Source organism: Phanerochaete carnosa (assembly GCF_000300595.1).
Source record: "Phanerochaete carnosa HHB-10118-sp unplaced genomic scaffold PHACAscaffold_2, whole genome shotgun sequence".
Taxonomy (NCBI): Eukaryota; Fungi; Basidiomycota; class Agaricomycetes; order Polyporales; family Phanerochaetaceae; genus Phanerochaete; species Phanerochaete carnosa.
Window position 1 is genome coordinate 2,190,309 of NW_006767629.1, and position 22,640 is coordinate 2,212,948.

General features: G+C 54.1%; 8 protein-coding genes across 8 annotated transcripts; 6 read left to right on the top strand and 2 right to left on the bottom strand.

Moving 5' to 3' along the window:
* The first annotated feature begins 100 nt into the window (after positions 1–100).
* Positions 101–2,394, top strand: PHACADRAFT_249863 (uncharacterized protein). Its single transcript, XM_007391900.1, has 12 exons — positions 101–210; positions 265–299; positions 356–479; positions 541–642; positions 695–838; positions 896–1,008; positions 1,063–1,497; positions 1,550–1,661; positions 1,713–1,985; positions 2,038–2,140; positions 2,197–2,266; positions 2,324–2,394. Exons 1-7 carry the CDS (start codon positions 142–144, stop codon positions 1,217–1,219), a joined length of 744 nt encoding a protein of 247 aa, XP_007391962.1. The 5' UTR covers positions 101–141; the 3' UTR covers positions 1,220–1,497; positions 1,550–1,661; positions 1,713–1,985; positions 2,038–2,140; positions 2,197–2,266; positions 2,324–2,394.
* A 142-nt stretch (positions 2,395–2,536) lies between these two features.
* Positions 2,537–4,795, top strand: PHACADRAFT_249865 (uncharacterized protein). The gene is made up of 8 exons (XM_007391901.1): positions 2,537–2,653; positions 2,712–2,789; positions 2,844–2,965; positions 3,018–3,202; positions 3,264–3,353; positions 3,408–4,485; positions 4,541–4,711; positions 4,769–4,795. Exons 1-6 carry the CDS (start codon positions 2,606–2,608, stop codon positions 3,593–3,595), a joined length of 711 nt encoding a protein of 236 aa, XP_007391963.1. The 5' UTR covers positions 2,537–2,605; the 3' UTR covers positions 3,596–4,485; positions 4,541–4,711; positions 4,769–4,795.
* Positions 4,796–5,646: 851 nt separating this feature from the next.
* On the top strand, positions 5,647–9,803 carry PHACADRAFT_181405 (uncharacterized protein). The gene is made up of 5 exons (XM_007391902.1): positions 5,647–5,875; positions 5,926–6,286; positions 6,338–6,521; positions 6,579–6,748; positions 6,801–9,803. Exons 1-5 carry the CDS (start codon positions 5,729–5,731, stop codon positions 7,349–7,351), a joined length of 1,413 nt encoding a protein of 470 aa, XP_007391964.1. The 5' UTR covers positions 5,647–5,728; the 3' UTR covers positions 7,352–9,803.
* A 470-nt stretch (positions 9,804–10,273) lies between these two features.
* Positions 10,274–12,170, bottom strand: PHACADRAFT_249870 (uncharacterized protein). Its single transcript, XM_007391903.1, has one exon. The coding sequence runs from the start codon at positions 11,308–11,310 to the stop codon at positions 10,327–10,329; it is 984 nt and encodes a 327-aa protein (XP_007391965.1). The 5' UTR covers positions 11,311–12,170; the 3' UTR covers positions 10,274–10,326.
* A 407-nt stretch (positions 12,171–12,577) lies between these two features.
* On the top strand, positions 12,578–13,893 carry PHACADRAFT_181407 (uncharacterized protein; the record flags this gene model as incomplete). Its single annotated transcript, XM_007391904.1, has 6 exons — positions 12,578–12,910; positions 12,943–13,072; positions 13,129–13,142; positions 13,197–13,386; positions 13,436–13,517; positions 13,567–13,893. Exons 1-6 carry the CDS (start codon positions 12,863–12,865, stop codon positions 13,889–13,891), a joined length of 789 nt encoding a protein of 262 aa, XP_007391966.1. The 5' UTR covers positions 12,578–12,862.
* A 946-nt stretch (positions 13,894–14,839) lies between these two features.
* On the bottom strand, positions 14,840–17,424 carry PHACADRAFT_137121 (uncharacterized protein). Its single transcript, XM_007391905.1, has 15 exons — positions 17,130–17,424; positions 17,036–17,078; positions 16,894–16,980; positions 16,665–16,847; positions 16,502–16,605; positions 16,445–16,448; positions 16,379–16,395; positions 16,238–16,328; positions 16,165–16,184; positions 15,856–16,113; positions 15,792–15,798; positions 15,448–15,735; positions 15,252–15,387; positions 15,112–15,189; positions 14,840–15,061 (listed from the first exon to the last, which is right to left on the bottom strand). Exons 1-15 carry the CDS (start codon positions 17,339–17,341, stop codon positions 14,889–14,891), a joined length of 1,701 nt encoding a protein of 566 aa, XP_007391967.1. The 5' UTR covers positions 17,342–17,424; the 3' UTR covers positions 14,840–14,888.
* Positions 17,425–18,126: 702 nt separating this feature from the next.
* PHACADRAFT_249875 (uncharacterized protein) lies at positions 18,127–20,141 on the top strand. The gene is made up of 11 exons (XM_007391906.1): positions 18,127–18,270; positions 18,324–18,349; positions 18,408–18,610; positions 18,673–19,000; positions 19,055–19,108; positions 19,157–19,433; positions 19,489–19,531; positions 19,585–19,597; positions 19,649–19,801; positions 19,862–19,963; positions 20,020–20,141. The coding sequence occupies exons 1-11, from the start codon at positions 18,209–18,211 to the stop codon at positions 20,040–20,042; spliced, it is 1,284 nt and encodes a 427-aa protein (XP_007391968.1). The 5' UTR covers positions 18,127–18,208; the 3' UTR covers positions 20,043–20,141.
* A 424-nt stretch (positions 20,142–20,565) lies between these two features.
* On the top strand, positions 20,566–22,513 carry PHACADRAFT_157775 (uncharacterized protein; the record flags this gene model as incomplete). The annotated part of the gene is made up of 11 exons (XM_007391907.1): positions 20,566–20,606; positions 20,687–20,712; positions 20,769–20,956; positions 21,005–21,365; positions 21,429–21,482; positions 21,536–21,873; positions 22,003–22,050; positions 22,107–22,206; positions 22,257–22,291; positions 22,347–22,413; positions 22,473–22,513. The coding sequence occupies 11 exons, from the start codon at positions 20,566–20,568 to the stop codon at positions 22,511–22,513; spliced, it is 1,299 nt and encodes a 432-aa protein (XP_007391969.1).
* Positions 22,514–22,640: the final 127 nt, after the last annotated feature.

Consider the following 22,640-nt stretch of genomic DNA (forward strand, 5'->3'; position numbering starts at 1 on the left):
GCGCGCCTGACGCTGCTTCCCAAGAGCGGCAAACACTTCACACGCCCACGCGTCACTTCATATGCGCGCTGCTTGCGCGTCGAGTCCATTGCCGCCATCTCCCTTCTACTCTTTTATTCTCTGCCTCTGTAGTTAGCAGAAATGACCTCCATTGGAACGGGCTACGATCTCTCTGCGTCCACTTACTCACCAGATGGTCGTATCTTCCAGGTGCGTTTGATGGCTCGCCATACATCGTGTATTCCGACATAAGATTGCTTTTAGGTCGAATACGCCAACAAGGCCGTCGAGAATTCGGGGTAAGCTGATAAGTTGCAGCTATATGTTCAACATTACCTAGTTAGTTTTCCCCTAGGACCGCTATTGGCCTGCGCGTAAAGGATGGCATTGTGCTCGCAGTCGAGAAGATTATACACTCCAAGCTGCTGGTCCCAGACGCGAATAGACGAATACAGAGCATTGACAAGCATATCGGCCTGGTCTGTTCCTGCCTCTGTACCTGCGTTCTGGCTGCAAACTGAGTGTAGCTCTCCATGACAGGCGACGTCAGGCTTCCAAGCAGATGGCAGGCATCTTGCGAGCCATGCACGGGGTGAAGCTACGAGCTATCGCGAGTGGTACCGCTCGCCGGCGCCGGTGAAGGTACGTGCGCGTAGTTTCTCGGCACGCCACCTGACTCTTGATCTTCTTGCAGGAAGTCGTTAGCAGACTGTCCATGTATGTGCAGGCATACACGCTCTATTCATCAGTCCGGCCGTTCGGTGTCAGCACCATTGTTGGTGGCGTCGACAACGCAGGGCCCCACCTGTTTGTCGTCGAGCCCAGTGGTGTCGCATATGTGCGTGTGTCAAGACTGTGCCATACTGCACGAGGCTGACATGCTCGCATGGGATAGGGCTACCACGGGGCAGCGGTAGGCAAGGGTCGGCAACTTGCCAAGACAGAGATTGAGAAGCTAAAGCTAGTAGAACTCTCGACAAGAGAAGCTGTCGTGGAAGCTGCTCGAATGTAAGCCAGCTGTGAGGAGCCTTCGTCTTGCACGATGTTAACCCGATTTCTTAGTATCTACCTCGTCCACGATGACCAGAAAGAGAAGGAATTCGAGTTGGAGATGACATGGATTGGTGACGAAACTAACGGCCTACACCTCCCCGTCCCGAAAGACCTGCATACGGAAGCGGAAAGGAAGGCGAAAGATGCGCTAGAGAACTTCGAGTAATTTGTGCAGAGCTCAATCGTGTAATCATATGTTCGACTGTTCATCTTGAGATGCTCAGCGCTGAGCACAAAGTATTGTCCCGCGTCTCAGGTCACTGAAGAGCCGGAGGTATTATACAGGCCCAATGAAGGGGCGCGTGTGCTCTATACAATCATCTCTAATTCGCGGGCATATTGCAGGTTCACCGTGATGAGCTTGTCCTTGGGGATCTCCAACTTCTCCTCGCCTTTCTTCGCGAAGTCGATTGTGCCCGCGGTCAAGTCTACTTGCCACCCCCGCTATTATGCTCGGTTAGTGAGATGTTCAATGCACTGTTCACACAATACCCACCCCCTGGGCATACTTCAGGACTTCTTGCTGCGTGCGGAAGAACAGTAGAGTCGCCGCATCCTTTATTGGCAAGCTGTTATATGCCGCCTCTTCGCAACTCGCGATCTCGTTCCTGCACGACCCTGTCAGTATGTCACTTCGTAGAGCCATTCGCTACACATACCGGATGGTGCCCATCAGAGAGTCAACGAAGAATTTGTACTCCTCGGCAGGTGCTTCCTCTCGCGCGTTCCACACCTTGCTGTAACTCCCCTCCATGAGCCACCGCTCGAGGTTTATGGGATGGCTTATGTATGGGTTTGAGGCAAGTGAGTCTGCGGGTAGTGGGAGTGACTCGAGGGTCGTATGGAAATCGGCGATGCGATTCTGGGTGAGCAGGCGGATGAGGTTCAAGCCGCGGATGGGATATTCACGGGGAGATGGCGGCAGGGCCGAGCTGACGGAAGCCAATGAGCACTTAAAGGTTGATGCAGCAAAGCAAAGCGCACCTGTAATCATTGTAGTAGGTCTGCAGCTGCGAGAAGTAACGATCGAAGGAAGGAATATCCCTCGTCCGTATACTCCAGAACGCGCCGATTTCCAGAATCTCCCCTACACGTCCGCTCAGTCAAGCACACGACACGAACAGCACGAAAGCCATAACATACGGGCAACGGCGAGGTCATTCAAGTCCACGTCTCCCTGTGGCACGAGCAGCCCATGTTGAATAAGTCCCACCTACACAACCTTTGAGTAAGCTCAGCGTATTGCGTATGCGCTTGCAGCCGGCGTCACCTTCAACTTCGCTAGTAGATCTCCGCACGCCTTGAGATCGGTGGGTTGCGACGTGAAGGTCGTCTTAAGCTTGTTGTAAAGTGTGCCAAGTTCTGGTGTAGCCATAGTGGAGGTTGAGTTACGAGGCAAGAGGTATGTGCGGGGATCAGGTGCAGGAAAGAGGTCAGGACGACGCGCGTTCGACGCGTCACCTCGTTTATCCGCTTCTGCCTCCCGCCACCACTGCACTTCTACTTCCCTTTCTCCGTATCCATTCCCTTCAACAACGATCGCATAAGCAACATGCAAGTCGATATCAAGCACCTCAAGTCGGGTGAGGTCAACCTCGGTGTAAGCATACCATAGAAATAACTGGATGCACTTGCTTATTCTCTTTGGGACAATGTAGACTTCTATCATGGCCGTCCAGTTCTCGGACGGCGTCGTGATCGGCGCAGACTCGCGTACGACGACAGGCAGCTACATTGTGCGTGACCCAGTTAGGTTGGTTACTCAAACGGACTCACATCCGTGCACGCAGACGAACCGAGTGACCGACAAGCTCACACACGTCCATGATCGCATTTACTGTTGTCGATCAGGCTCAGCAGCCGACACTCAGGCTGTTGCAGATGCCGTGCATTACAACCTCCAGATGATAACGTACGCCCTTCGTACCACATTCCCCCTGCCGACTTTAACGGCGCTCCTGCAGACAACAATTCGGTCATCCGCCCTCGGTATCTGTGGCTGCCAACGTCTTCCAACGGATCTGCTATGAAAACAAGGATGCGCTATCGGCTGGTATTATCGTAGCGGGCTGGGATAAAGAAGAAGGCCCTAGCGTGTATAACATTCCTCTTGGCGGAGGTCTCTTCCGTCAGCCTTGGGCAATTGGAGGTACGTCCTCAGTTCGGACCAAGTTTTGCAGAAGTGGCGGTATTGAGTATCACCTATATAGGCTCTGGCTCGACATACGTCTACGGCTACTGCGATGCTACCTACCAGGACGGCTGGAACAGGGACCAGACAGTAGAATTTGTCAAGAATAGTGTGTTCACTTCGTTCTATCCTAATACTGGCTTATCTGACTTGTCGTTGACAGCACTCGCCCTTGCCATGTCTCGAGATGGTTCCTCCGGCGGTGTCATTCGTATGTGCGTCATAACGAGAGAAGGCGTGGAAAGAGTCTTCATCCCAGGAAATGAGTTGCCAAGATTCTGGGAAGGTGACGAGGTGCTCGTGAAGAAAGCGTCGGCGCCGCCTGCTGGAACGGCCATGGAGGTGGAATAAGCGAGTGTATGATTAACGACTGTGTACAATGGACTAAATTTCATGCGTCTGAGCATTTATGAGGTGGGTGCGAGGATGGAAAACCTATGATGGCAGGGCTTTAGGCATGAGAATCTTCCAACCCCCGGCAGATGTCTTCTTAGTCTTCTTGTCCCAACCACTACCTTCCCAAAGGCGGATTCTCCAGAGTGCAATTGCAAGAGGGACAGTATCGGCTCTTAGGATAGTGTTCGCGTCAGAGAAGATAATGTAAGCATGGCTACCTTTCTGATCCCCTCTTGCCCAACGGTCTACTTTCGGATTTTGTTCTTTGCTGTCGTTGGGATGATCTGGCCGCCCATGCTCACGCCACCGAGCGTTCCGTTCGACGTCCAAGAGCCGGTTCAACGCTTTGTGCAACGCTGCTCGTTGCACGCGTGAAGGAAAAGTAGCAAGTCCGTGATACAACGGTATTTTGGCCGACGGAAGGTATTGGTGGGTTTTGACGAGGGAATCTACAGCCCGATGCTTGCCAAAAGTGGTAGGGTGCATGGTGCATACCGGTGGCAGCGGTTTGTCGGGTATAAACCTGCCGTCCTCCTGGACGGGCTGAGGAGAATCAGATGGCGTCGGCCGTTGCCTCGTCTCCGGATTCTTGTTCAATGGTGGGACCACGATGATGGCGACAGCGTTCTCGTAGGGAACGATACCACTCCCCTTTATCTGCTTCCATTCCGCACGTGTCAGTCGTCGTATGGCAGGGGATTCTCCGGCGTGGCGAGGTCTGGTCTGCAGCCGCTGTGCAAGAAGTTCCAGCTCTTGTAAGACGCGGACCCGAAGGACGTGGCTCATCCGTGCCTCGAAGTAGGGTGCGTTAAATATCAAATTTTTCGCAAATTTGCGCCAAGTTTCTGCACACTCTATGAGAAAGTGAACCATATACGAGGACCAGACGGAGTCACATACGGCGTTCTTCGAAGTCTTTGAGGACCGCCTTGTTACATACCAGATAATGCCCTAGCCGACCTATTCGGCTTCGGTACCGTGGATGCTCCATGAGGTCTGGGACAAAGAGTTGAGCTTCCTGCGCGGCACGAGGACCCTGGGTATATACGACCGTGAATCTGACCATGAAGTCTGCGTTTCGGCCGGTATTAGCGTACATGATAGACGAAGAAAAACTTTTGAACTAACCTCTCGGTACGATCTTGTGTGACATGGCATCTGACCGCAAAGGACTTGCCAACATCCTCACTTTTCGCATCGTTAACTTTGAGCACAACTAGACTTCAAGCATGCACTCACAATAAGGACTAGCATACCACTCCCTCTCCTCCTCAGTCATCGCCCGGACTTTTGCGCCATATGCACCCCGCGTAGCATCGACCACAGGTCTAGCGAGAGCTTGGCCATAGACTTTTGGGGCCGGTGATTTGCGATAGTCATAGTGCTGCCTGCTCTGAACTACGTTCTTGGAGTCTAATAGCAAGGACTGTGTTCGGTCGGTTACTGAAAGCGATGCAAGAGCCTGTTTGGCTGGTATGCGTCTTCCAGGTATTCGTTGGAAGCGCTTTGGAGGCAGTACTGGAGGTGGTTTGTCAAGCGCAGAGTCGCGAACTTTGTCCCATGCTCGAACAAGACGTGGTAGGATGCGAGGCATGGCGCGCTCGGCTGCTTGCCCAACTTACAGCTCCTTCGCCCGATCGGCGTCTGCGCTTCGCATCTGTCATGGTGATCATTGCGGTCCGAGTCCTTTGCGATCGTGGGCGTCGGCGAGCACATCTGTTATCACTGTGATCTCAGCCTTGCTCGATCCCTAACGCTTGACTATCCTGTAGCTGTTCGTTGAGTCTGGGTATATACAGGTGTCTCCTTCCTAGCAGTCTGCCACCACGAATATGTGCATGCCTCACTTTAAGACGTTCAAAGTCAAACGCGGCTCGACGTCCATGTGCTTTGCTTCTCATTGGTCCTTGTGACTGCCGCAGTACTGTCATCCAATGCTAAGGTCCGCATTACCAAGCGGCCCTGTTTCGAGACTGCGCCGAGTCGCCTTCATATCCGGCGCCGCGAGGAATGCACATGCTCGTGCCTTGCTGTGAGACCGATTAAGCCGGTCATCTGTCGCATCTGCGGCTGCGGCTCCTCCGTCGAATGACTCTGAACAACGCTAAAAGCCTCTGGAGGAGGTCGTTACGCCCCAGTAAACCAGAACTATCCCGCAATATGGGCCAGGACATACCCTCGTTGAGCACTGAGCCCATCACTTTGGCAGTCATTGGCTGCGGTCAGCGTGGCAATGTATGTGCATTCTCATCTTGTGAAAAGGCTGCAACTGACACGACTGCTAGGCATACGCTTCCTATGCACTGCAGGAACCTACCGCGTGCAAAGTCGTGGCCATCGCAGAAATTCGGCCCAAGACGCGTTCTCTGTTCGCCCAAGCTCATTCAGTCGACAAGACTTTGGTCTTCAACAGCTGGCAGGAGCTACACCGGGCCTCTGCGGAGACCATCAAGACCGTGGGCAAGCGTCTGGCCGACGCCGTGATTATCGCTGTTCATGACCAGATGCATCTGGAAGTGGTACTCGCCTTTGCCGAGCAGGGCTATCACATTCTTTGCGAAAAGCCCATGTCTACTAACATGGACGACTGTATTAAGATGGAAGCTGCCGTTAAGAGGGCGGGCACCATCTTTGGTATGGGGCATGGTGAGCGTTGTGTTGCATACATGCTATTTGCCTTCTAAATAACCTTACTAGTGCTGCGCTACTCGCCATACAATGCTGCTCTAACGCAGATTATTCGTGATGGGGATCTTGGACCGCTCATAAATGTGGTTCACGTTGAGCCTGTCGGCTACTACCACTTCGCTCACTCCTATGTTCGCGGTCATTGGGCTAAGGAGGAAGATAGCTGTTTCTCTCTCATGACTAAGAGCTGCCAGTACGTGAATTCTCTGGAAGTGAATGCAGTGCATATACTCAAATTACGATTTCATAGCGACATTGATATCCTCTGTCACTGGCTGTCACCCAATATGCCATCTCGTGTCTCATCCTTCGGCTCCCTCCGCCATTTCCGCAAACAGTCTAAGCCTCCCGCGGCTGGTACGGCGACACGGTGTCTGGAGTGTCCCTATGAGAAGGATTGCGCCTACAGCGCAAAGAAGAGTGAGCGCACACGAAGTTTTCCTGCTATTGATATTCTCACACGTTCGCCTAGTATACCTCGATCGGGTTGCCAACGGCCATAAGAGCTGGCCAGTCAGCCCCATCGTAGACGGTGTCCCCGACATCGAGAGCGTCGAATATGCCCTCCGCCACACGAAGTGGGGTCAGTGCGTGTACGAGTCCGACAACGACGTCTGCGACAACCAGGTTGTCAATCTCGAGTTTGACAACGGCACGACCGCGTCCTTCACAATGGTCGCGCAGACATCGCTCATCTGCCAACGGCAGTCGCGGCTGCACTTCGCTTTCGGGGAGATCGTGGGCGACATGACGGACTTCACTGTCACCGACTTCCGCAAGGGCCTTGTGAAGAAGTACTCGCCTAAGCTCGAGGGTGGCGGACATGGAGGCGGCGACCTCGGTCTCATTCGCACGTTTGTCGAGGCTGTCCGCACCGGCCGGCAAGAAATCCTCGGCACAGATGTCAGTGACGTCTTGAAGAGCCATCTTACTGTCTTCGCCGCTGAGACCAGTCGGCGTGAGGGGCGGGTGGTGGACTGTGTCGCTTTCGAGAGAGGGGCCCGCGAGAAAGTTTCCGCATAGTATAGGTGAAGAAATTGAGTTGGATTGTCTGCGGGCGGAATTGATAGGAATCTTCATACAGCTTTTGGCGAGACTAATTGTCGACGAATAGATTGCAGAAGAGATGCCAGTATGTACATGAACTAAATGATGGGAATATACGGGACAGATGCGCAAACATGTTCACAATGGAAATGGTAAAAACACTAATCTGAAAACTCGAGCTCTCTACGTATACGCTCGCGCACCTCGCGTAGACCACCAGCTTCGGGACGCACCCTCTTGGGCGAGCGTGTGAGAATCTCGTTCGCGCTCTCGTCCTTGCCACGAATGCGCCCAGGGCTCGCGGGCATCTTCGGTAACTTGCTTGGGCTGCCGTCCGCAGCATCGGTGTTCTTGGACGCAGGCATCTCGAGCCATTCCTCGGTACCGACGTCAATCTTACGGAGGAAGAACGGACAGAGCTCGACAAGCAGGTCCAGCGACTCGTAGGCCTCCGCGGACGAGATAGGCACAGGCGAAGACTTCATGATCGCAGCAGCAACCTCAGAGGATGGTAGCGCACGACGTTTGCGGCTGCTAGGCGTGGCGGTCACCGAGCCGACAGGGTTGGAGAAGAGCATCCAGACGCTTTCAGCCACTCCGTTCAGTCGACCGAGCAAGCATCGCCTGCGCATCTCCTCCTGGTTCAGTTTGTTTAGCTGCGTCATGCTCATCTTCGGGGTCCGACCGCCAATCGCAGGAAGAGCTTTCGTCGGCGACGTACTGGTACTCATGGAGCGTTGGCGGATACGTTCGTAAAGCGCCGCCCGACGCGAAGTGTTAGGAGTCTCGGGCGCAGTGACCGCATCGGGTCCGCGTTGGTGCACCGGTGTTGAAGGGATGGGGGAAGAAGTAGGCGGGGTGTCAGAGAAAGAGCTCGTCGGAGTACGAGCACTGCTCGGAGTAAGAAAACCGTCCACATCCCGTAATCCCCGAGTTGATGGAGTCTGCGGGAAGGGGATTAAGCCTTTAGCAGGAGACACGCTGCGGCTTGAAGGTGTCATGGGGAACGGGGCGGAATTCTTGGAAGTTGACGCGGTACGATTTGAGGGTGTTGCTGGGAAGGGAGCGCCGAAGGCACCCGGGGTTCGCTTAACAGGTGACTTGGTCGGGGACTTCAGGAAGGGAGTAGGTGAAGTAGGTGTTGCAAGTATGGCAGCGGCGGCGGGTGACTTAGGAGAGGATGAGGCCAAAAGACGCGTCAAAGTAGAAGGTTGTTTCGCGACCGGCAGCGGTGGAAGGACAGCCATAGGGATCTGGGGAGCGTTGCTGGCATCCTTGTGGAGCTACAGACAAGAATATGTCAGACAGTGGCCAAACAGTTAACGAAGCACATACCGCCACCCAAGATTCCAGTTTGCCACGGAAGTCCTTACGACGCTGCTCACTAGCAGCGGTCCAGCGTGCGACAGCCGCCATTCCACCGCCCATATCTTTATCGATGTCCATCTCAACTTCGATGCCAATTCCATAAGCAGGGACGCGTGAGCCTTGGACTTTGGAATAATGCGTGCTCTGGCTCACAATGAAGCCCATGGCACCGCGCGTCCAATCCTTTCGCGTAGGCTCGGTAGGCTTGGACCCCAGGAACGGGTTGTCATCCTCTTCGTCGTTATCCCTTTCCTTTCCCTTCGCGTTTCGCTTTGAAGGAGATAAAACCTTCTCAAGGAAGGGATTATCATCGTCGTCGTCAAGGGAAGCTCCGACCTTGCTCTTTGCATGGGGCCTAGGCGATGTGGATTTCTCGACAAATGGATTCTCCTCATCGTCAAGAGAAATTGTACGCTTGCCCTTGACAGGAGACTTTGAAGACGATGCAGATCTTTCAGATTCATCGGCCAACGAGTCCTTATGGTCTTCGGCGACCAGCGCTATAGCGATTGCCCTCGTCCTTGGCCTAAGGGCCCGCTGCGATTGCCCCGCGGACGCGTCTCTCTGCCTCGTCGCACCCGGCATTATCCTGTTCTTCCCTTTCCCACTCTTTGGATGGGTTTTGACATGGAGTACACTGTCGTTATCCGACGCAGCGGACGCGACCTGCGCGTCGGCAGCCGGCTTTTCCAAGAACGGGTTATCGCCATCTTCGTCCAACGATTTCGGTTTTGACGCGTCGAATACTGTTGGTAACGTCTTGCCATCCCACTCCCAGATCCAAATAAGCCTCCTGAGGTCATCGATGTCGAACTTGGTCGTCAATCCGGTGTAGGTGTTGATTGATAAATGATTCAGAACGTTGCGAACTATGCCGGTCTCAGATGAGGGGGACATGGCACATGTTGCAAGGGCATGTGAAAGAGCGTGCTGCAGTGCGGTTTGAATGGTGAGGAGCCGGGAGAGATGTGATGGCAGGGGTCTCGCGGTTGTCGCGTCAAACGGTCCCTTGCTGGCACCAGCCTTGCGTGAGACAGTAGAGGGAGGCGTAGTCGGCCTATATTATTGTAATTGCACGTTAGAAGACCGATGTCAGGCAGAAATCATTGGAACATACGCGGTTCTGAGGCGTTTGGGTGTGAGGACATTATCGTCGTCCTCTGGCAAGCAGCGTTTCTTCCTTGGAGAGACACGCAGTGCAGTATAAAGGTCTGACATCGTTACACAAACGGATAACACGCGTGAACAGGGTGGAATAAACGCTACAAAGAGGCAGAGAGCGGAAGAGTGGGAAGTTGATATGGCTAGCGCTTCTGTCTCAATCTCGACGCGAGCAATTACCGCGTTCCCACGACGCGCTTTGAATCTCCGATAGGCGCCCATCGTATGTCTGAGAAGAACATGATTTGTGAAAAATAGTAAAATCTCGCATGAGCAGATAGTCCAATCGAAATGTAATTTTTCAGTGCTATACTCACCTGCGTGCTGGCAGGTACCACGGGACATTACATGGGATCGTTTCGAAACTCCCCAGAAATGTAATAGACGCTTTGCGGACAGTCTAGCCGCTCCAGCATGCACACTTAATTGCAAAGAAACTGAGACATGAAATCTGCCCAGATATCGTCCATAACGAACAAAGACCCAATATGACCCCCTTCGCCATATCGCACCTTGGAATTCTTCAGATTACTTGCCAACCACTCGCCCATCTTCTTCGTCTCCTTGTCCTCCTTGGTCAGGAAGAGAACCACCGGCTTGGAGTTTTCGTCGCCCAACGCAGCCGGAGAATAGCCTCCCCAGTCCGAGTGAAAGATGTCTGGAACGGCCTTGAAACCCTCCCAACTCCTCTGAACGCTGCGGTATACCCCGTCCGCTAGCTGCTTCACCTCCTCTCCGTCCTTTATCCCCTTCTCAACCTTCCACTTCTCGTATAACTCGCGCTCCGGATCCGTCATGTTCTTGAAGACGAATGCTCGCATGAACTCTTCTGCGTGCTCAGGTGTGTCCAACTTGCGCTTCATGAAGGAAGAGGCGATACGCATAATGAGGTTGCCGGGCACGATGCGAGAAGGTGGTCCAATCGCGAACCAGCTTTGCCAGGAAAGGCAGCTGGCATACTCCTTGTGCACCCTGCATGGGGTGAAGGGAGCAAGCAAGAGCATGCCTTGAATGCGGCGACCAAGCGGGAACTTCTCGTACGTTGCACCGTACAGGATCTGTGCCGCGACGCTGCCGAAGGAGCCTCCGCTGATGTACAACCGCAGGTCCTCAGCATGAGGATGAAGGTGCTGGATCAACGCCGAGGTGTCTTTGTACAGCTGCTCGTGAAAGGGTACGTCAGAGGCCGTGGGCGAAGTGTTACCCCAGCCGGGAAGTGTAGGGGCGACATAGTGCACCTTTCTCTCGACCAGCGCCAGTGGAAGTAAGGCTGGGGCTGCCCCGACGCCGAAGACGCCGTGGAAGAAGATAACGACGTCGGTACTGGACGCGTCGCCTGCGGTGGAGTATGCGATGGTGCGCCCCTCCGGGAGAAGGAGCGCGTGCTCGTTCGTTGTGTCAGCCATAGGGAAAAGTTCGTCTTCCTACGTCCGTGAGTGTCAGTTGTCTTGGACGTATGGATTTGAGTCTTAGCTATATACTGCAGATGTGAATAGAAAGCATTTTACGTGTCTGTGCCTGCCTTTTTGACAGGGGCACAGTAGTTGTGCACACTTGCTATGATCTGCGGCGCAGAGTGTTTCGATGAACCAAGCCCGGCTGCAGACGCCCCCCTCTTACAGTTGGAGCGTAGCCAAATGCCTCAGGTGCATTCCAGAGACTGATACTGCGGTGTCTTGATGTGGTAGCTAAGAGCTGAATACCGCAGGCACGTTGTATCGAGAGCCACGTCTGGCTCATAGTCTAGAATGAGCTGCGGATCGCCCTTGCTGCGCCCACGGTCCTGTCCGTTGGTGCCGAGCCAAGGTAAGGCGGCACACGTGCCACTACAATTCTCGGATACACGCCACCTTGTACAGCACATAGGTGGATTTCTCGCCATCACACCCGCATAATCACGACTCGGTCCTCCCTCAATCATACGATGGAGCCGTCTGCCTATGGCACCATAGAACGTTAACACATTGTGACACCGCAACCTCCAATGGAGAGCTCCATATATTAGCGTTTAGTTTGTCACTGTCTTCTCGGTCCTTCTTGGCCTGGTTTCAAGTTCCAGAACACCATGTCGAGCCAATACCTTGTCCTCGATGTCGCAGCTGTCTTCTTAACTCTCTTGATTGTCCGCCGGATCCTGGTCAGTAATGTCAGACCGCGCCATTATCTACCCGGTCCCAAAGGACTTCCGGTCATTGGCAATCTCTTCGATGTACCAACTACTCAAGAATGGCGGACCTTTTCGCGCTGGGCTGATTGCTATGGTACGTGCCTACCTGGTACCCATCGCTGCGTGTCTGACACCTGGTTCAGGCGAAATCGTCTCTCTGAACGTCTCAGGCCAGCGGATCGTCGTGTTGAGTTCTGCGAAGGCTGCGTTAGACCTCCTTGACAAGCGGAATGCCATCTACTCCGATCGTCCCAGCCTTATGTTCGCTGGCGAAATTGTCGGCCACGTCAAGACGGCCCCATTGGCGCCTTACGGGGAGCGCGTGCGGAATATTAGGCGCATGATTGCTAAAGCCGTTGGCACCAGGACACTCGTTGAAGGCTTCATACCGTTGATATCGCAGACCATTCAAGGCTACCTCATGCACTTGTTGCAGATGCCCGAAGAGTTTAGGGAGCACGTCCTTTTGTAAGCGCCCTAAACTTCGAGTGCATGAGTCCCTCGCTGATCTGGACGCGCCGTTAGTCTGACATCCACCAACATCCTCCTCATCTCCCACGGGCACCGAGTGAAAGATTCAAGCGATAGATTCCTGAAGTTGTCGGATGTCGTGACGGCTGAGTTTTCGAAGTCAGTCATCCCAGGAGCTTTCCTGGTCGACCAGTTCCCTCTGCATTAATGCACCGTCATATGTTTGCTCGGCAGGTGCTCATGTCTGCATAGTGCGCTACATTCCCTCGTGGGTCCCCGGTGCCGCCTGGAAGCGAACGGCAGAAAAGTACAGAAAGAATATGCTCGCCGCAGTAGGGGAGCCTTTCGAATTTGCCAAACAGCAGATGGTGTGTCCCCAGTCCTCAGCCTGACCAGGCAGACCTTACCTTTTCCGACATGGACTGCCGGCACTGCGATCTCAAGCTTTGTCTCTCGAAATCTCGAAGACGGTGACGGATTGCCAGATCATGAGGATACTGTCAAATACGCGGCGATGTCTCTGTATACCGGTATGTCCTTCTATTTGAAATCTGTTCATCCTGCCGTTGATCATACTTCCCGGTAGGTGGCTCTGATACTGTACGTCCATTTCATGGCGTACGTTCGGTGTGGAGTATTGATGTTGAGAGGTAGACTGCCTCTGCTCTCACCTCATTCTTCCTCGCCATGACTCTGTACCCCGAGGTCCAGTGTCGTGCTCAGGCCGAGCTTGACGCGGTAATTGGCACGGACAGGCTACCTAACTTCGAGGACCGCGATCGTTTGCCCTACATTAACGCGCTTCGCTACGAGATCCTTCGTTGGATGCCTGTCGGGCCTCTTGGTAAGCCCCCAAAATAGCGCCATTTTGATATTGTCTAATCAAGGCTAAGCCGTACCGCACAGACTCATGGAAGACGATGTCTACGATGGCTATTTCCTGCCAAAGGGTGCTATCGTTTCCGGGATCAGCTGGTAAGGTACCGGATTTGCGGCACAACTTCACAGCTGATCAATATTCCAGGAGAATTCTTCATGATCCCAAGTGCTACCACGACCCTATGGAGTTCAAGCCAGAGCGCTTCCTCGCGTCAGACAGCAAAGAGCCCGAACTCGATCCGAGCAAGTTCGCCTTTGGCTACGGCAGACGGTCCACCATACGCCTTCTCATCTTGTTGTGTACTGGCTCATCAGCGCTGTGCAGCATCTGTCTTGGCATTCTCGTCGCAGAGGCAACAATGTTCATCACCATCGCTTCGACACTGGCTATGTTCAATATCGCGTCTGTCGTGGAGAACGGCAGGCCCGTCCTCCCGCCGTTCCAGCAGACGTCTGGCATCATCACGTAAGTTCCGTGGCCGCGGGTCTCTGACGATCTTTCGTCGCGCAACAATATATACCTCGTATCTGATCCCGATGTGGTCAATTACGAAGAAAGTACAACAAGAAAAGATAAAGACTGTAATGCGATGCTTGTGAAATCAGAGCTACTATGATGGCCCCCTGGTTTATAAAGGCTCCTTGCTTTCTAAAATGGATTTTGCTGCTGCAATATGCCCCCGGAGGTGCTGTGAATATTTTTCATGGTAGACTTGTATTCATACTATAATATGACACCCATATCATGGCGGGTGTGCAGCAAGGGACGATATGATGTTTTTGTGGATGCTCGGAAGTGGTCCAAAACTGGCCGAAAAATGCTACTGATGGCTAGATCCAACCAGATCTCGCTCACCAAATATTCTGGCGACTGCATCCATAGACTTTTGTACTTACACCAGACATGGCTGGTCAACATATTTGGTTTAAAAGGTGCTATGTACATGTACAGGGAAGGAACATTAGTGGAGCGTTACAATGAACGAGCAAGGCGTGATGAAATTGTCGCTCCGCCTGATCTCAAACAACTGAGGTTGACTCTGGAGAGACGGCTCGGCTTCTCGGCAGAGACACGGCTCGACGGCATCTGGTGTGACACTTGTGACGAAATTTATAAAAAGTGGTGCAGGGCCTACTTTGTGCACCGGAAAGGATCCGCTGCTCTTGCAAGACCTCAATAAAATATTATAAAAATACGAATATATAGCTAAGGTGTGTACACATCGTCTCATGCAAAACCGCCCGCGAAGCATGAGTGTGGTAAGCTACAGGATGCAAATTTTCCCAAATTTTATAAAGCAGGGTACCATCATAGTATCACCGATTCTCGACGGCGGCGATGGCCAGCGCTTTCGCTTTTGCCGAACGCGGTTTGATATCACACCGGAAAGGAATAGGGTGGCTACATGAAAGTATGAATCTTCGTCGAGGTACAGGTAACGTGCGCTGGGCAGCACGAAGGCGCCATTAAATATCCTCCTTCTCTCTCTCGTTGTGAGGACCCTGGCCCTTGGCAGGCAACGTGACGCCGAGGATCTCGTCAGCTTCGGGTGTTCCTGCGCTAGGGAGGTCTTTTCTGAGCGAGACACCAACAGGGGAGACGCCCTCCCTGTATGCCAGGGCAAAGATGACGTCCATGTCTGCGAGTAGATCAGAACTGTCCACAGCGGATGGCAAACGTCGAAAGCACCTTCAAGGGACCTCCCGGCAGTCTCAGGGAAGAACAGGTACACAACTGGGATGATGAACGCGTTTAGCGCGGCGAACACTGCGAGAACATGTGAGCTTCCGTGCCGCGTCAGGGTGCAGCCTGGGTGCAGCAACACCCACCGATGTACGTGCGCCAGCTAATGTTGTTGAAGGACGGGCCGGTGACCATGACGACCATGAAGTTGAATATCCAGTTGCTCGCGGTCGAGAACGCGTTTGCCGGGGCGCGGATGCGCAGGCCGACGATCTCAGCGGGCTGAAAAAGCGTAGAGATAAGAACGAGTAACGCGAATATCAAGGGGCAGGGGAGACGAACGTAGAGCCAGGTCATACCCAGCCAGCCAACTGCGAAGAACGAGTTGAAGACGAACAGCAGGACGGCCGAGACGATCTGCGCCGCGGGCGTGTCCACGCTACCGAGCACCGCGAGGAGAACCATCGTCAGCGTCTGCCCGACCGAGCCGAAGAGCATGAGCCTCCGCCGGCCGACGCGGTCGATGAGCGCGATGGCGACGAGACTCGCGAGGAAGTATTCGGTACCATTGCACGCAGCGATGATGCGCGACTTAACGTCGTCGATACCGAGACGCTCAAAGAGAAGAGTCTGTTCAGAGGTTAGTAAGAGCTAGATAGTGCCAGGTGCGACATTGGAATACGTACAGCGTAGCTAACAGAGGAGGGTTTCTCAATAGACAATCAAGACAAAAAGCGAATAGACACATACTATGTGATAATGTTGATACCAGTGATCTGCTGGAAACACTGAATGATGACGCCCAAGGCCGTACGCCTGAAGTTTTGGCTGGGACCACCTGTGAAGATCTCACGTAGCGCGGACTTATCGGTGTTGTTACGGGACTCGACGGCGATTGCCTCTCGGATGCCGAGGAACGTGCGCTGAACGGAGGGGTCGTCGTATGGCTTGTTTTCTAGGGCACAGATAACGGCGAGAGATTCAGTCTCGCGACCTTCTCTGGCGAGCCTAGGTTGAACATGATTAGGGTGTGTGAGAACACGTATAAGAATGGTGTACCATCTAGGTGACTCCGGAAGCTGTGGTCTTTGTCAGCAAAATCAACCCCAGTAGCCAGCTGGTGCTAACTTACGAAGAAGATTCCAACAATGAGGATGATTGCAAAGATGATCTGCAAAGCAATAGGAACTCTCCATTGCGCAGAAGAGCCTTTGGCCCAGAACCTGTGCATGTCAGTATGCTGCTGTTGATCCAACGTAGCCGAGTAGCTTACAATGCGAAATCTATCCACTATCGTAGACACTTAGATATGAACACTAAGGAGAGTAAATGAACGTACGTAGCTGGAGAAATCAGGTGAGCAAGTGGAGTGTAACAGGAACTGGAGTACACTCACGAAACCATGATACCAAATGTGATCAAACTGCCTTCTAACATGATGAAGCTTCCCCGGCTCGAGGCCGGAGAGCATTCTGCGTGATAGGTCGGAACAGTTGAGGTCTGCGGGAGACAATTCTCAACAACAATGTGATAGAGTATGCTCTGGGCAAAATACTCACATTCAATCCGTTCCCTAAACCTGTTATAATACGTGCAACAACCAGTTGCGCATAACTGAAGGACGTTGTCTGCAAAATAGCGCCGATGATCATAATAATGCCGCCCAGAACGATCGTTTTGCGACGGCCAAGACGGTCACCCAGCCATAGCGTCGACAGAGCTCCGAACAAGCATCCAATTTCCTGCAGAAAAGTAAGTACTAACTTTCGTGCGGGATCGCTCGATAACACTCGCATATATTGCAACCACAAAACTCTGAAGCGTCGCATGATTCGAATGGCCATCTACAACCACCTGAGGGAATACCTTCTCGAACTGTCGAGACCCAAGTGAGCCGATGGGAATGGGGCATCAATGCCACGCGCTGTACCTGCTGTGCGCTGAGAAGGGCGGACATTACACCTTGATCATATCTATGGATGTTTAGTGACATTGCGGTGTTCATATCGATCTAGCGAACGCACCCAAACAACGTGAAGCCTGTGCCTGCGACGAAAGCGAGAGCCGCTGTCAGCGTGCGGCCACGCAGGAGCGGTGCGGCGGCCTGGAGCTCTGCTTGGAACCCTGCATCGGACGTCACCTCGGCCCTCTTCTCTGGAATTGACTCTGAGGACGGGCGTTTGTCGGCGGCGCCGCTGTGGCTGGAGATGGACGGTGAAGCTGCTGAAGCAGACATGGCTGTCCTCTGCGGGGGCACGAAAGCGAGACGAGCTGGACATCTGGTCGACCCATCGCTTATGAGCCATGGCGGTCCGTGCGAACCTCGTGATGGAGAAGCACGGTGGGGAGCATGGGCGTGTCACGGGGCCGCTTTTTTTGACTGGGAAGAGGCATGGATATGCGCGCGAGCTCCAGCCCTTTTGATGCGCCCAAGTCATGGTGCGGTCAAAGTTGTGCTGACGAACGGTGAGCTTTGTTGCCCGAGCGGTCTGCGTAGCGAGAGCCAACCTGAAAGTGCGAGGCCAAGGCGTCGGAGCGCCACAAAGCTCGTGCAACCGGAAGCTGGCTCCGTTTCGAGGAGGCCCTCTTTCCAGCGCCCAAGATTTGATCTCAGATTCGCATCGGGTTACCCGTCGTTTGTTCTCGCCCTCGACAACCGTGTCCAATCCTCCTTGCAAACAATGTCAGACAATGCCTCCTGCCTTTGTTTAGCACGGTCTTCGGCTGGCATTTCCGCATCCTTTGGTCGTGTGAAGTGTTGGCGGTGGCATCCTAGCAGAGTCTGGGCTAACGTGGACTTGGAAGCACGGGGCTTCGTACACGTTGCACTGCACCGAAAGCCAAACTGACCAATAGGTACGCTATTAGGGCCTGGATCTTGCTAGAAGGACTGGTTTGTGTATCGCATTGAAATCGCGCTGTACAAGGTTTCCAAGGGCAAGATTTAGCGCTGTCAAAGGGCGGCATGAGGCGCCGGGCAGGCAACAACGTAGCCTCCGCCACTCCAGCTTTGTTTTCTCCAACGACGCACTGGGACACTTGAGCGACCTAGCACGTATAAGACTGCACCACAACCGTTCTCCTCCAACGTCGTTCCGACACCATGGCTACCATCGCCATTCCTGATACTCGGAACATTATGCCGTTGGACCCCGCGGACATTGTGTGAGCATCCGCCCGTTGAGTGTATCGGACGACCACTAACAAGGTCTGGTCAGTGAAAAGCATATGAAAGCTTTACAGGGTACGTGATTCCAGATCAGTACCTAACTGCTGCAGCGTGCTTACCGGACGACTTACAGCGGATTTATCCAGCCTGGTGGAGAATGTCGCCAGCGACAAAGAAGTAAAAGTAAAGAGACTGCAGAAAGAACTTGACGATACTAGGACGATCATAGCGTACCTTCGCCGCCAAACTCGGGAGACGGAGGATGAACTAGCAGACACAAAGAAGTTGTTGGCTTCCGTACGAGATGAACGTCTGCGGGACGCGGAACGGATGAATGTGCGTGTCGTTGCAGTGGCGTTTTCATCCTCACGGCTGACCGTCCCAATCCCACCTCCCAGAAACTTGAGCGTCGCGTCGTCTGCCTCGTTGACGGCGACGGGAGCGTGTTCTCCCTGTCTCTCATCGCCCGCGGCAGGACGGGTGGAAGCGACGCCGCGACACGTTTGACAGAAGGCATTAAACAATATTTCGCGACAGAACAATTCCAGTTGCATGTGTGGATATTTGTGAACAAGAGTGGCCTCTCCGAAGCCTTGCGGCGTAATGCCAAAGAGGATGCTCGAGCCCAATTGGACAACTTTATTCACGGCTTCAATCAAGCTGCTGGAAGATTTATGATGATTGATGTCGGCCAGGGCAAGGAGGCTGCAGATGCCAAGATTAGGGGTACGTCGCGACATGCTGGCACTTTTCATGCCTTGGGTTGACATGCGTCCTCAGCCTGCCTGGAAGCCGAATTGAAGCTTGTAGAGACCAGCCGTATCATTTTTGCTGGTACGTAGGCTCCTTCTGTCTCCTGTGCCGTTCCAACTCTTGTCCCAGGCTGCCACGATAATGGTTATATTTCCGCCCTTCGCCCTCCGATTACCGACGGCAACAAGGACAAGCTCGTTCTCCTCCCTGCGCACAAGGATATGGCGGCCGGCTTTCCGTCGCTGGAGTTGCCGGTCCTCAGGATCCCAGGACTTTTTGAGCTGAACAAGTTGGGCGAGCTGGCTCCCCCCACGCCTCCTTCGTCGCCGGCCCAGAGGGCTGCAGTGGCTGCATCTTATACTGCTGCTGTCCAAGCGCAGCCCACTGCCGCACGTTCCCGCCGCTAGTGAGTGGCACGGCCTTATCAGCTTGATTGTCACCCTTGACCAGATGTCTCGTAGTTCGGCTTCGGAACGCAGAGCGCGTCACTTGGATCCGAACAAGGTGCGTGCAACAGTGCCATCTACGCTAGCCCGATCGCTGACTTGCTGCCGCAGCCCATGTCCAAACGTGAGTCGGCCGAGTGCACCGCTCCCAGGCGGCACTGATACGTTCTCGCAGAGGACCCTCCGCCGTGCAACCTGTTTTACCTGACCGACTACTGTAAGCACGGCGACCAGTGTGTCTTTGGCCACGACTACCTCCTGAAGCCGGAGCACCTGGAGGAGATGAGGGAGAATGCGAAGAAGAGCGCCTGCGCGGCCATCAACCGAGGTGCGGCATGGCGCCTGTGTGCTCGTCCGAGAGCTGGTGCTGACGTCGTTGTCTTCGCAGGTGAAGTGTGTCCGTATGGCGACGACTGCGTGCTGGGACACAAGTGCCCGCAGGGGCCGCGGTGCCACTACTTCAAAGTTGGCCGATGCAAGTTCACCGGACGTGAGTCGCCCCCGGGTCGTGACATGTTTCGTGCCGAGATGCTGATTGTGGTCTAGCGGGAATGCACTCCGCGGAGTGATCGCAGCGGGTCCGCGAGCGAGAAGGACGTGCTGGGTGTGGATGAGTGCGAGTGCGAGTGTAATTGTAGCTTGTAACGTCTGGACAACGCGGATTAGACAAGAACAGAGAACAAAGGGCGCGTGTTCTGCCACGCGGGCGTGTGGCGTGTTGGGAGCTGAACCTTGAGGACGGAAAGGGATGGGGTGCGAGCGTGTTGACAGATTGGGCGCTGATGCACGGATATCTTGAACAGACGTTGGAAATGATGCACGGCCGATTGTGCACAGGACAATGGCCCCCCTGACGACAGTGCGTGGAGGCCAGACACTTCATCTGTCCCTTCACTTACCGCACTCTGCACAAGGATCAACTCCGAGGTTCTAGCCACCGCATTGCGGTCCACCCTGATCTTCCTCTGCACGAAGTATCAAGGGAACCTCGGCAGTTATAAAGTTCCTCACTGGCAGTTCCCTCCATTCCTCCTTCTTGCAGTCACCACGTAGCACGCCTACCATACGTTCCCTTAGTTCCCCCTCCTCACCATGTCGCTCACCCCAGCGGCGGAAGCTAATAAGCAGCACTGGTCCGTCCGCCCTTCCCCCATTTTTTGGCGGCGCTCCTGCGCAGCGGGGTGGCTGAGATAACCAATATCCCTCTTCACAGGGATGAAACTCTTACAAAACTATTAGGTAGAGCACTGTCAACGTGCCTCAGTCCCTTCCGTTGTTGACTGCTCTGCTGCCAGATTTATCCACGTCGACTGTCAAGCGCAACTCAGAGCTAGAGTCCCGCGTCGCCGAGTTGGACTTAGAGTTATCTGTTTGGAAGCAGGCTCATGCCACCGTTGTCGAGTCGGCTGAGCGTGACAGAAAAGCGCATAATGCGCAGGTCACCACCCTTAACCGCCAGATCTCCTCACTAGAGACTATTAAGGTGCTCCCCCGTGGTGCTAGCGCGGAAAAAATATACTGCGGCTCACAGCGCACACCCCCGCGACAGAACCAAAACCCGCTCATCATCTGTGCGATCGACGCCGAGGTCAACGTCTTCCACCCGTCCTTGTTAAGGCAGGGGTACCAGGGCGGACGTCAGGCAGCGCAGTACACGACGAAGGGAATCGCCGAGTACCTTTCCCAGGAGGGCGTGCAGGTTTTTGGTCGTTTGTCTTTCTGGATTACCATTTATCTCAACCGCCGTTCCATTCTTGAGACGCTTCTCAATAACTCCGTCTGCACAGCCGACCAATTCGAAGGCTTCATCTCAGGGTTCAGTCAAACCTCGCCGCGCTTCCAGGTGGTCGAGGTCGAACCTGGCAAGGATGCTGTCGCTTTAAAGATTCAGCGTGAGTCTCGTATATTACTACTGTAGAAGTTTCTTACTTGTGCGGAACCTTTGCCATTCGCAGAGCAACTCGAGACATTCACTCGCTTCCCGCAAACTCTCCGGGTCTTCTTCACGGGTCATTCCTGCGCTGACTGCCACTGTTATCTGCTGACGCTCGTCCCCACATAGGCGGCACTGGCGACACATTGCTTCCGACCGCACACTCCCTCGCAAATGAAGAGCTCTTGGGCAAGCTCGTGCTATTCCATGGATCGGATGAACCTGCCTCAGAGCTGCGCCAGCTTGCGATCCCGACGATGCACATCGATGACCTTTTCATGGTCGGTAGGCCTGTGCCCGCCCTGCGCATGCTGCCCCCGGCGCGGAGCCCCATATCCCCGCTGGGGTCTGCGCACTCCCAGTCGACCGCGGGTGGGCTGACGAGCCCCGGGTCCGAAATTTCGCAGGCCGCCATGTCTTGCCCTGGGCCCATGGTGACGCCGGGCAAGCCGATCGACCCGACCAAGGTGCGTGCCCACACGCGACTATCCGTACCCGCGATACTCACGGACCTAACGCAACAGCCTTTGCACAAACGTGAGGCTTCCCGCGCATCTGTCAGGGCCGCCGCTGATCGTCGAGGCTGATCTGCAGAGGTCCCGCCGCCGTGCAACGAACACTATCTGATGAGCTGTTCCAAGGGCGTGCGTCGGAGATACTGCCCTGCCGTGACTTTTTATTAATGACCGTGTATTAACAGCCGGGATGCAAGTACTCACACGACTGGGCCCTCACCGCGGAGCAATTGGACATATTGGCAAAGAACGCGAAGAAGGCCCCGTGCAATTACCTCAAGAATGGTGCGGCTGCAGTTTATTTGCAACGCAATCTTGCTTGACACATACGCCAGGACTCGAGTGTCCGCATGGTAGCCGCTGCTGCTGGGTGCGTGCCGGCCACAAGGGCGAGCGTGGGCACAGAGACTTATTTTTCTTGTCAGGGCCACGTCTGCCCGGGCGGGTCCAACTGTTTTCATCTTAGCAAGGGAAAGTGCTGGTTTAAAGGCGGTAAGTACAAGGACGGCTGTCGGCACCAAGTCCACCTGCTAAATACATGGTACTTGTAGAGGGCATGCATCCCCTGGCAGACCCAGGGGAAGAGCGGTGATCTACGTCTAGGATGGCATGGTGACCTTCACCCTCGGTAAACAGAGCTGTCAGGGGGTCGCACAATTTAACCACTTACGATGAAGAGAGTTTCCGGACGGCTTTGTGCTACACCATGTTGGGTTCTT

Bases quoted from the DNA above. Each gene is read 5' to 3' on its own strand.
- PHACADRAFT_249863 (XM_007391900.1), top strand. From the start codon at position 142: ATGACCTCCATTGGAACGGGCTACGATCTCTCTGCGTCCACTTACTCA. The intron at 211-264 runs GTGCGTTTGATG...GATTGCTTTTAG, and splicing joins CAGATGGTCGTATCTTCCAG to GTCGAATACGCCAACAAGGC. The intron at 839-895 runs GTGCGTGTGTCA...CGCATGGGATAG, and splicing joins AGCCCAGTGGTGTCGCATAT to GGCTACCACGGGGCAGCGGT.
- PHACADRAFT_249865 (XM_007391901.1), top strand. From the start codon at position 2,606: ATGCAAGTCGATATCAAGCACCTCAAGTCGGGTGAGGTCAACCTCGGT. The intron at 2,654-2,711 runs GTAAGCATACCA...GGGACAATGTAG, and splicing joins CGGGTGAGGTCAACCTCGGT to ACTTCTATCATGGCCGTCCA. The intron at 3,354-3,407 runs GTGTGTTCACTT...TGTCGTTGACAG, and splicing joins AGTAGAATTTGTCAAGAATA to CACTCGCCCTTGCCATGTCT.
- PHACADRAFT_181405 (XM_007391902.1), top strand. From the start codon at position 5,729: ATGACTCTGAACAACGCTAAAAGCCTCTGGAGGAGGTCGTTACGCCCC. The intron at 5,876-5,925 runs GTATGTGCATTC...CACGACTGCTAG, and splicing joins GCTGCGGTCAGCGTGGCAAT to GCATACGCTTCCTATGCACT. The intron at 6,522-6,578 runs GTACGTGAATTC...ACGATTTCATAG, and splicing joins CTCATGACTAAGAGCTGCCA to CGACATTGATATCCTCTGTC.
- PHACADRAFT_249870 (XM_007391903.1), bottom strand. From the start codon at position 11,310: ATGGCTGACACAACGAACGAGCACGCGCTCCTTCTCCCGGAGGGGCGC.
- PHACADRAFT_137121 (XM_007391905.1), bottom strand. From the start codon at position 17,341: ATGTCTGCTTCAGCAGCTTCACCGTCCATCTCCAGCCACAGCGGCGCC. The intron at 17,079-17,129 runs GTGCGTTCGCTA...AAACATCCATAG, and splicing joins ACAGGCTTCACGTTGTTTGG to ATATGATCAAGGTGTAATGT. The intron at 16,981-17,035 runs GTACAGCGCGTG...GGGTCTCGACAG, and splicing joins CCCTTCTCAGCGCACAGCAG to TTCGAGAAGGTATTCCCTCA.
- PHACADRAFT_249875 (XM_007391906.1), top strand. From the start codon at position 18,209: ATGGCTACCATCGCCATTCCTGATACTCGGAACATTATGCCGTTGGAC. The intron at 18,271-18,323 runs GTGAGCATCCGC...AGGTCTGGTCAG, and splicing joins TTGGACCCCGCGGACATTGT to TGAAAAGCATATGAAAGCTT. The intron at 19,001-19,054 runs GTACGTCGCGAC...ATGCGTCCTCAG, and splicing joins TGCAGATGCCAAGATTAGGG to CCTGCCTGGAAGCCGAATTG.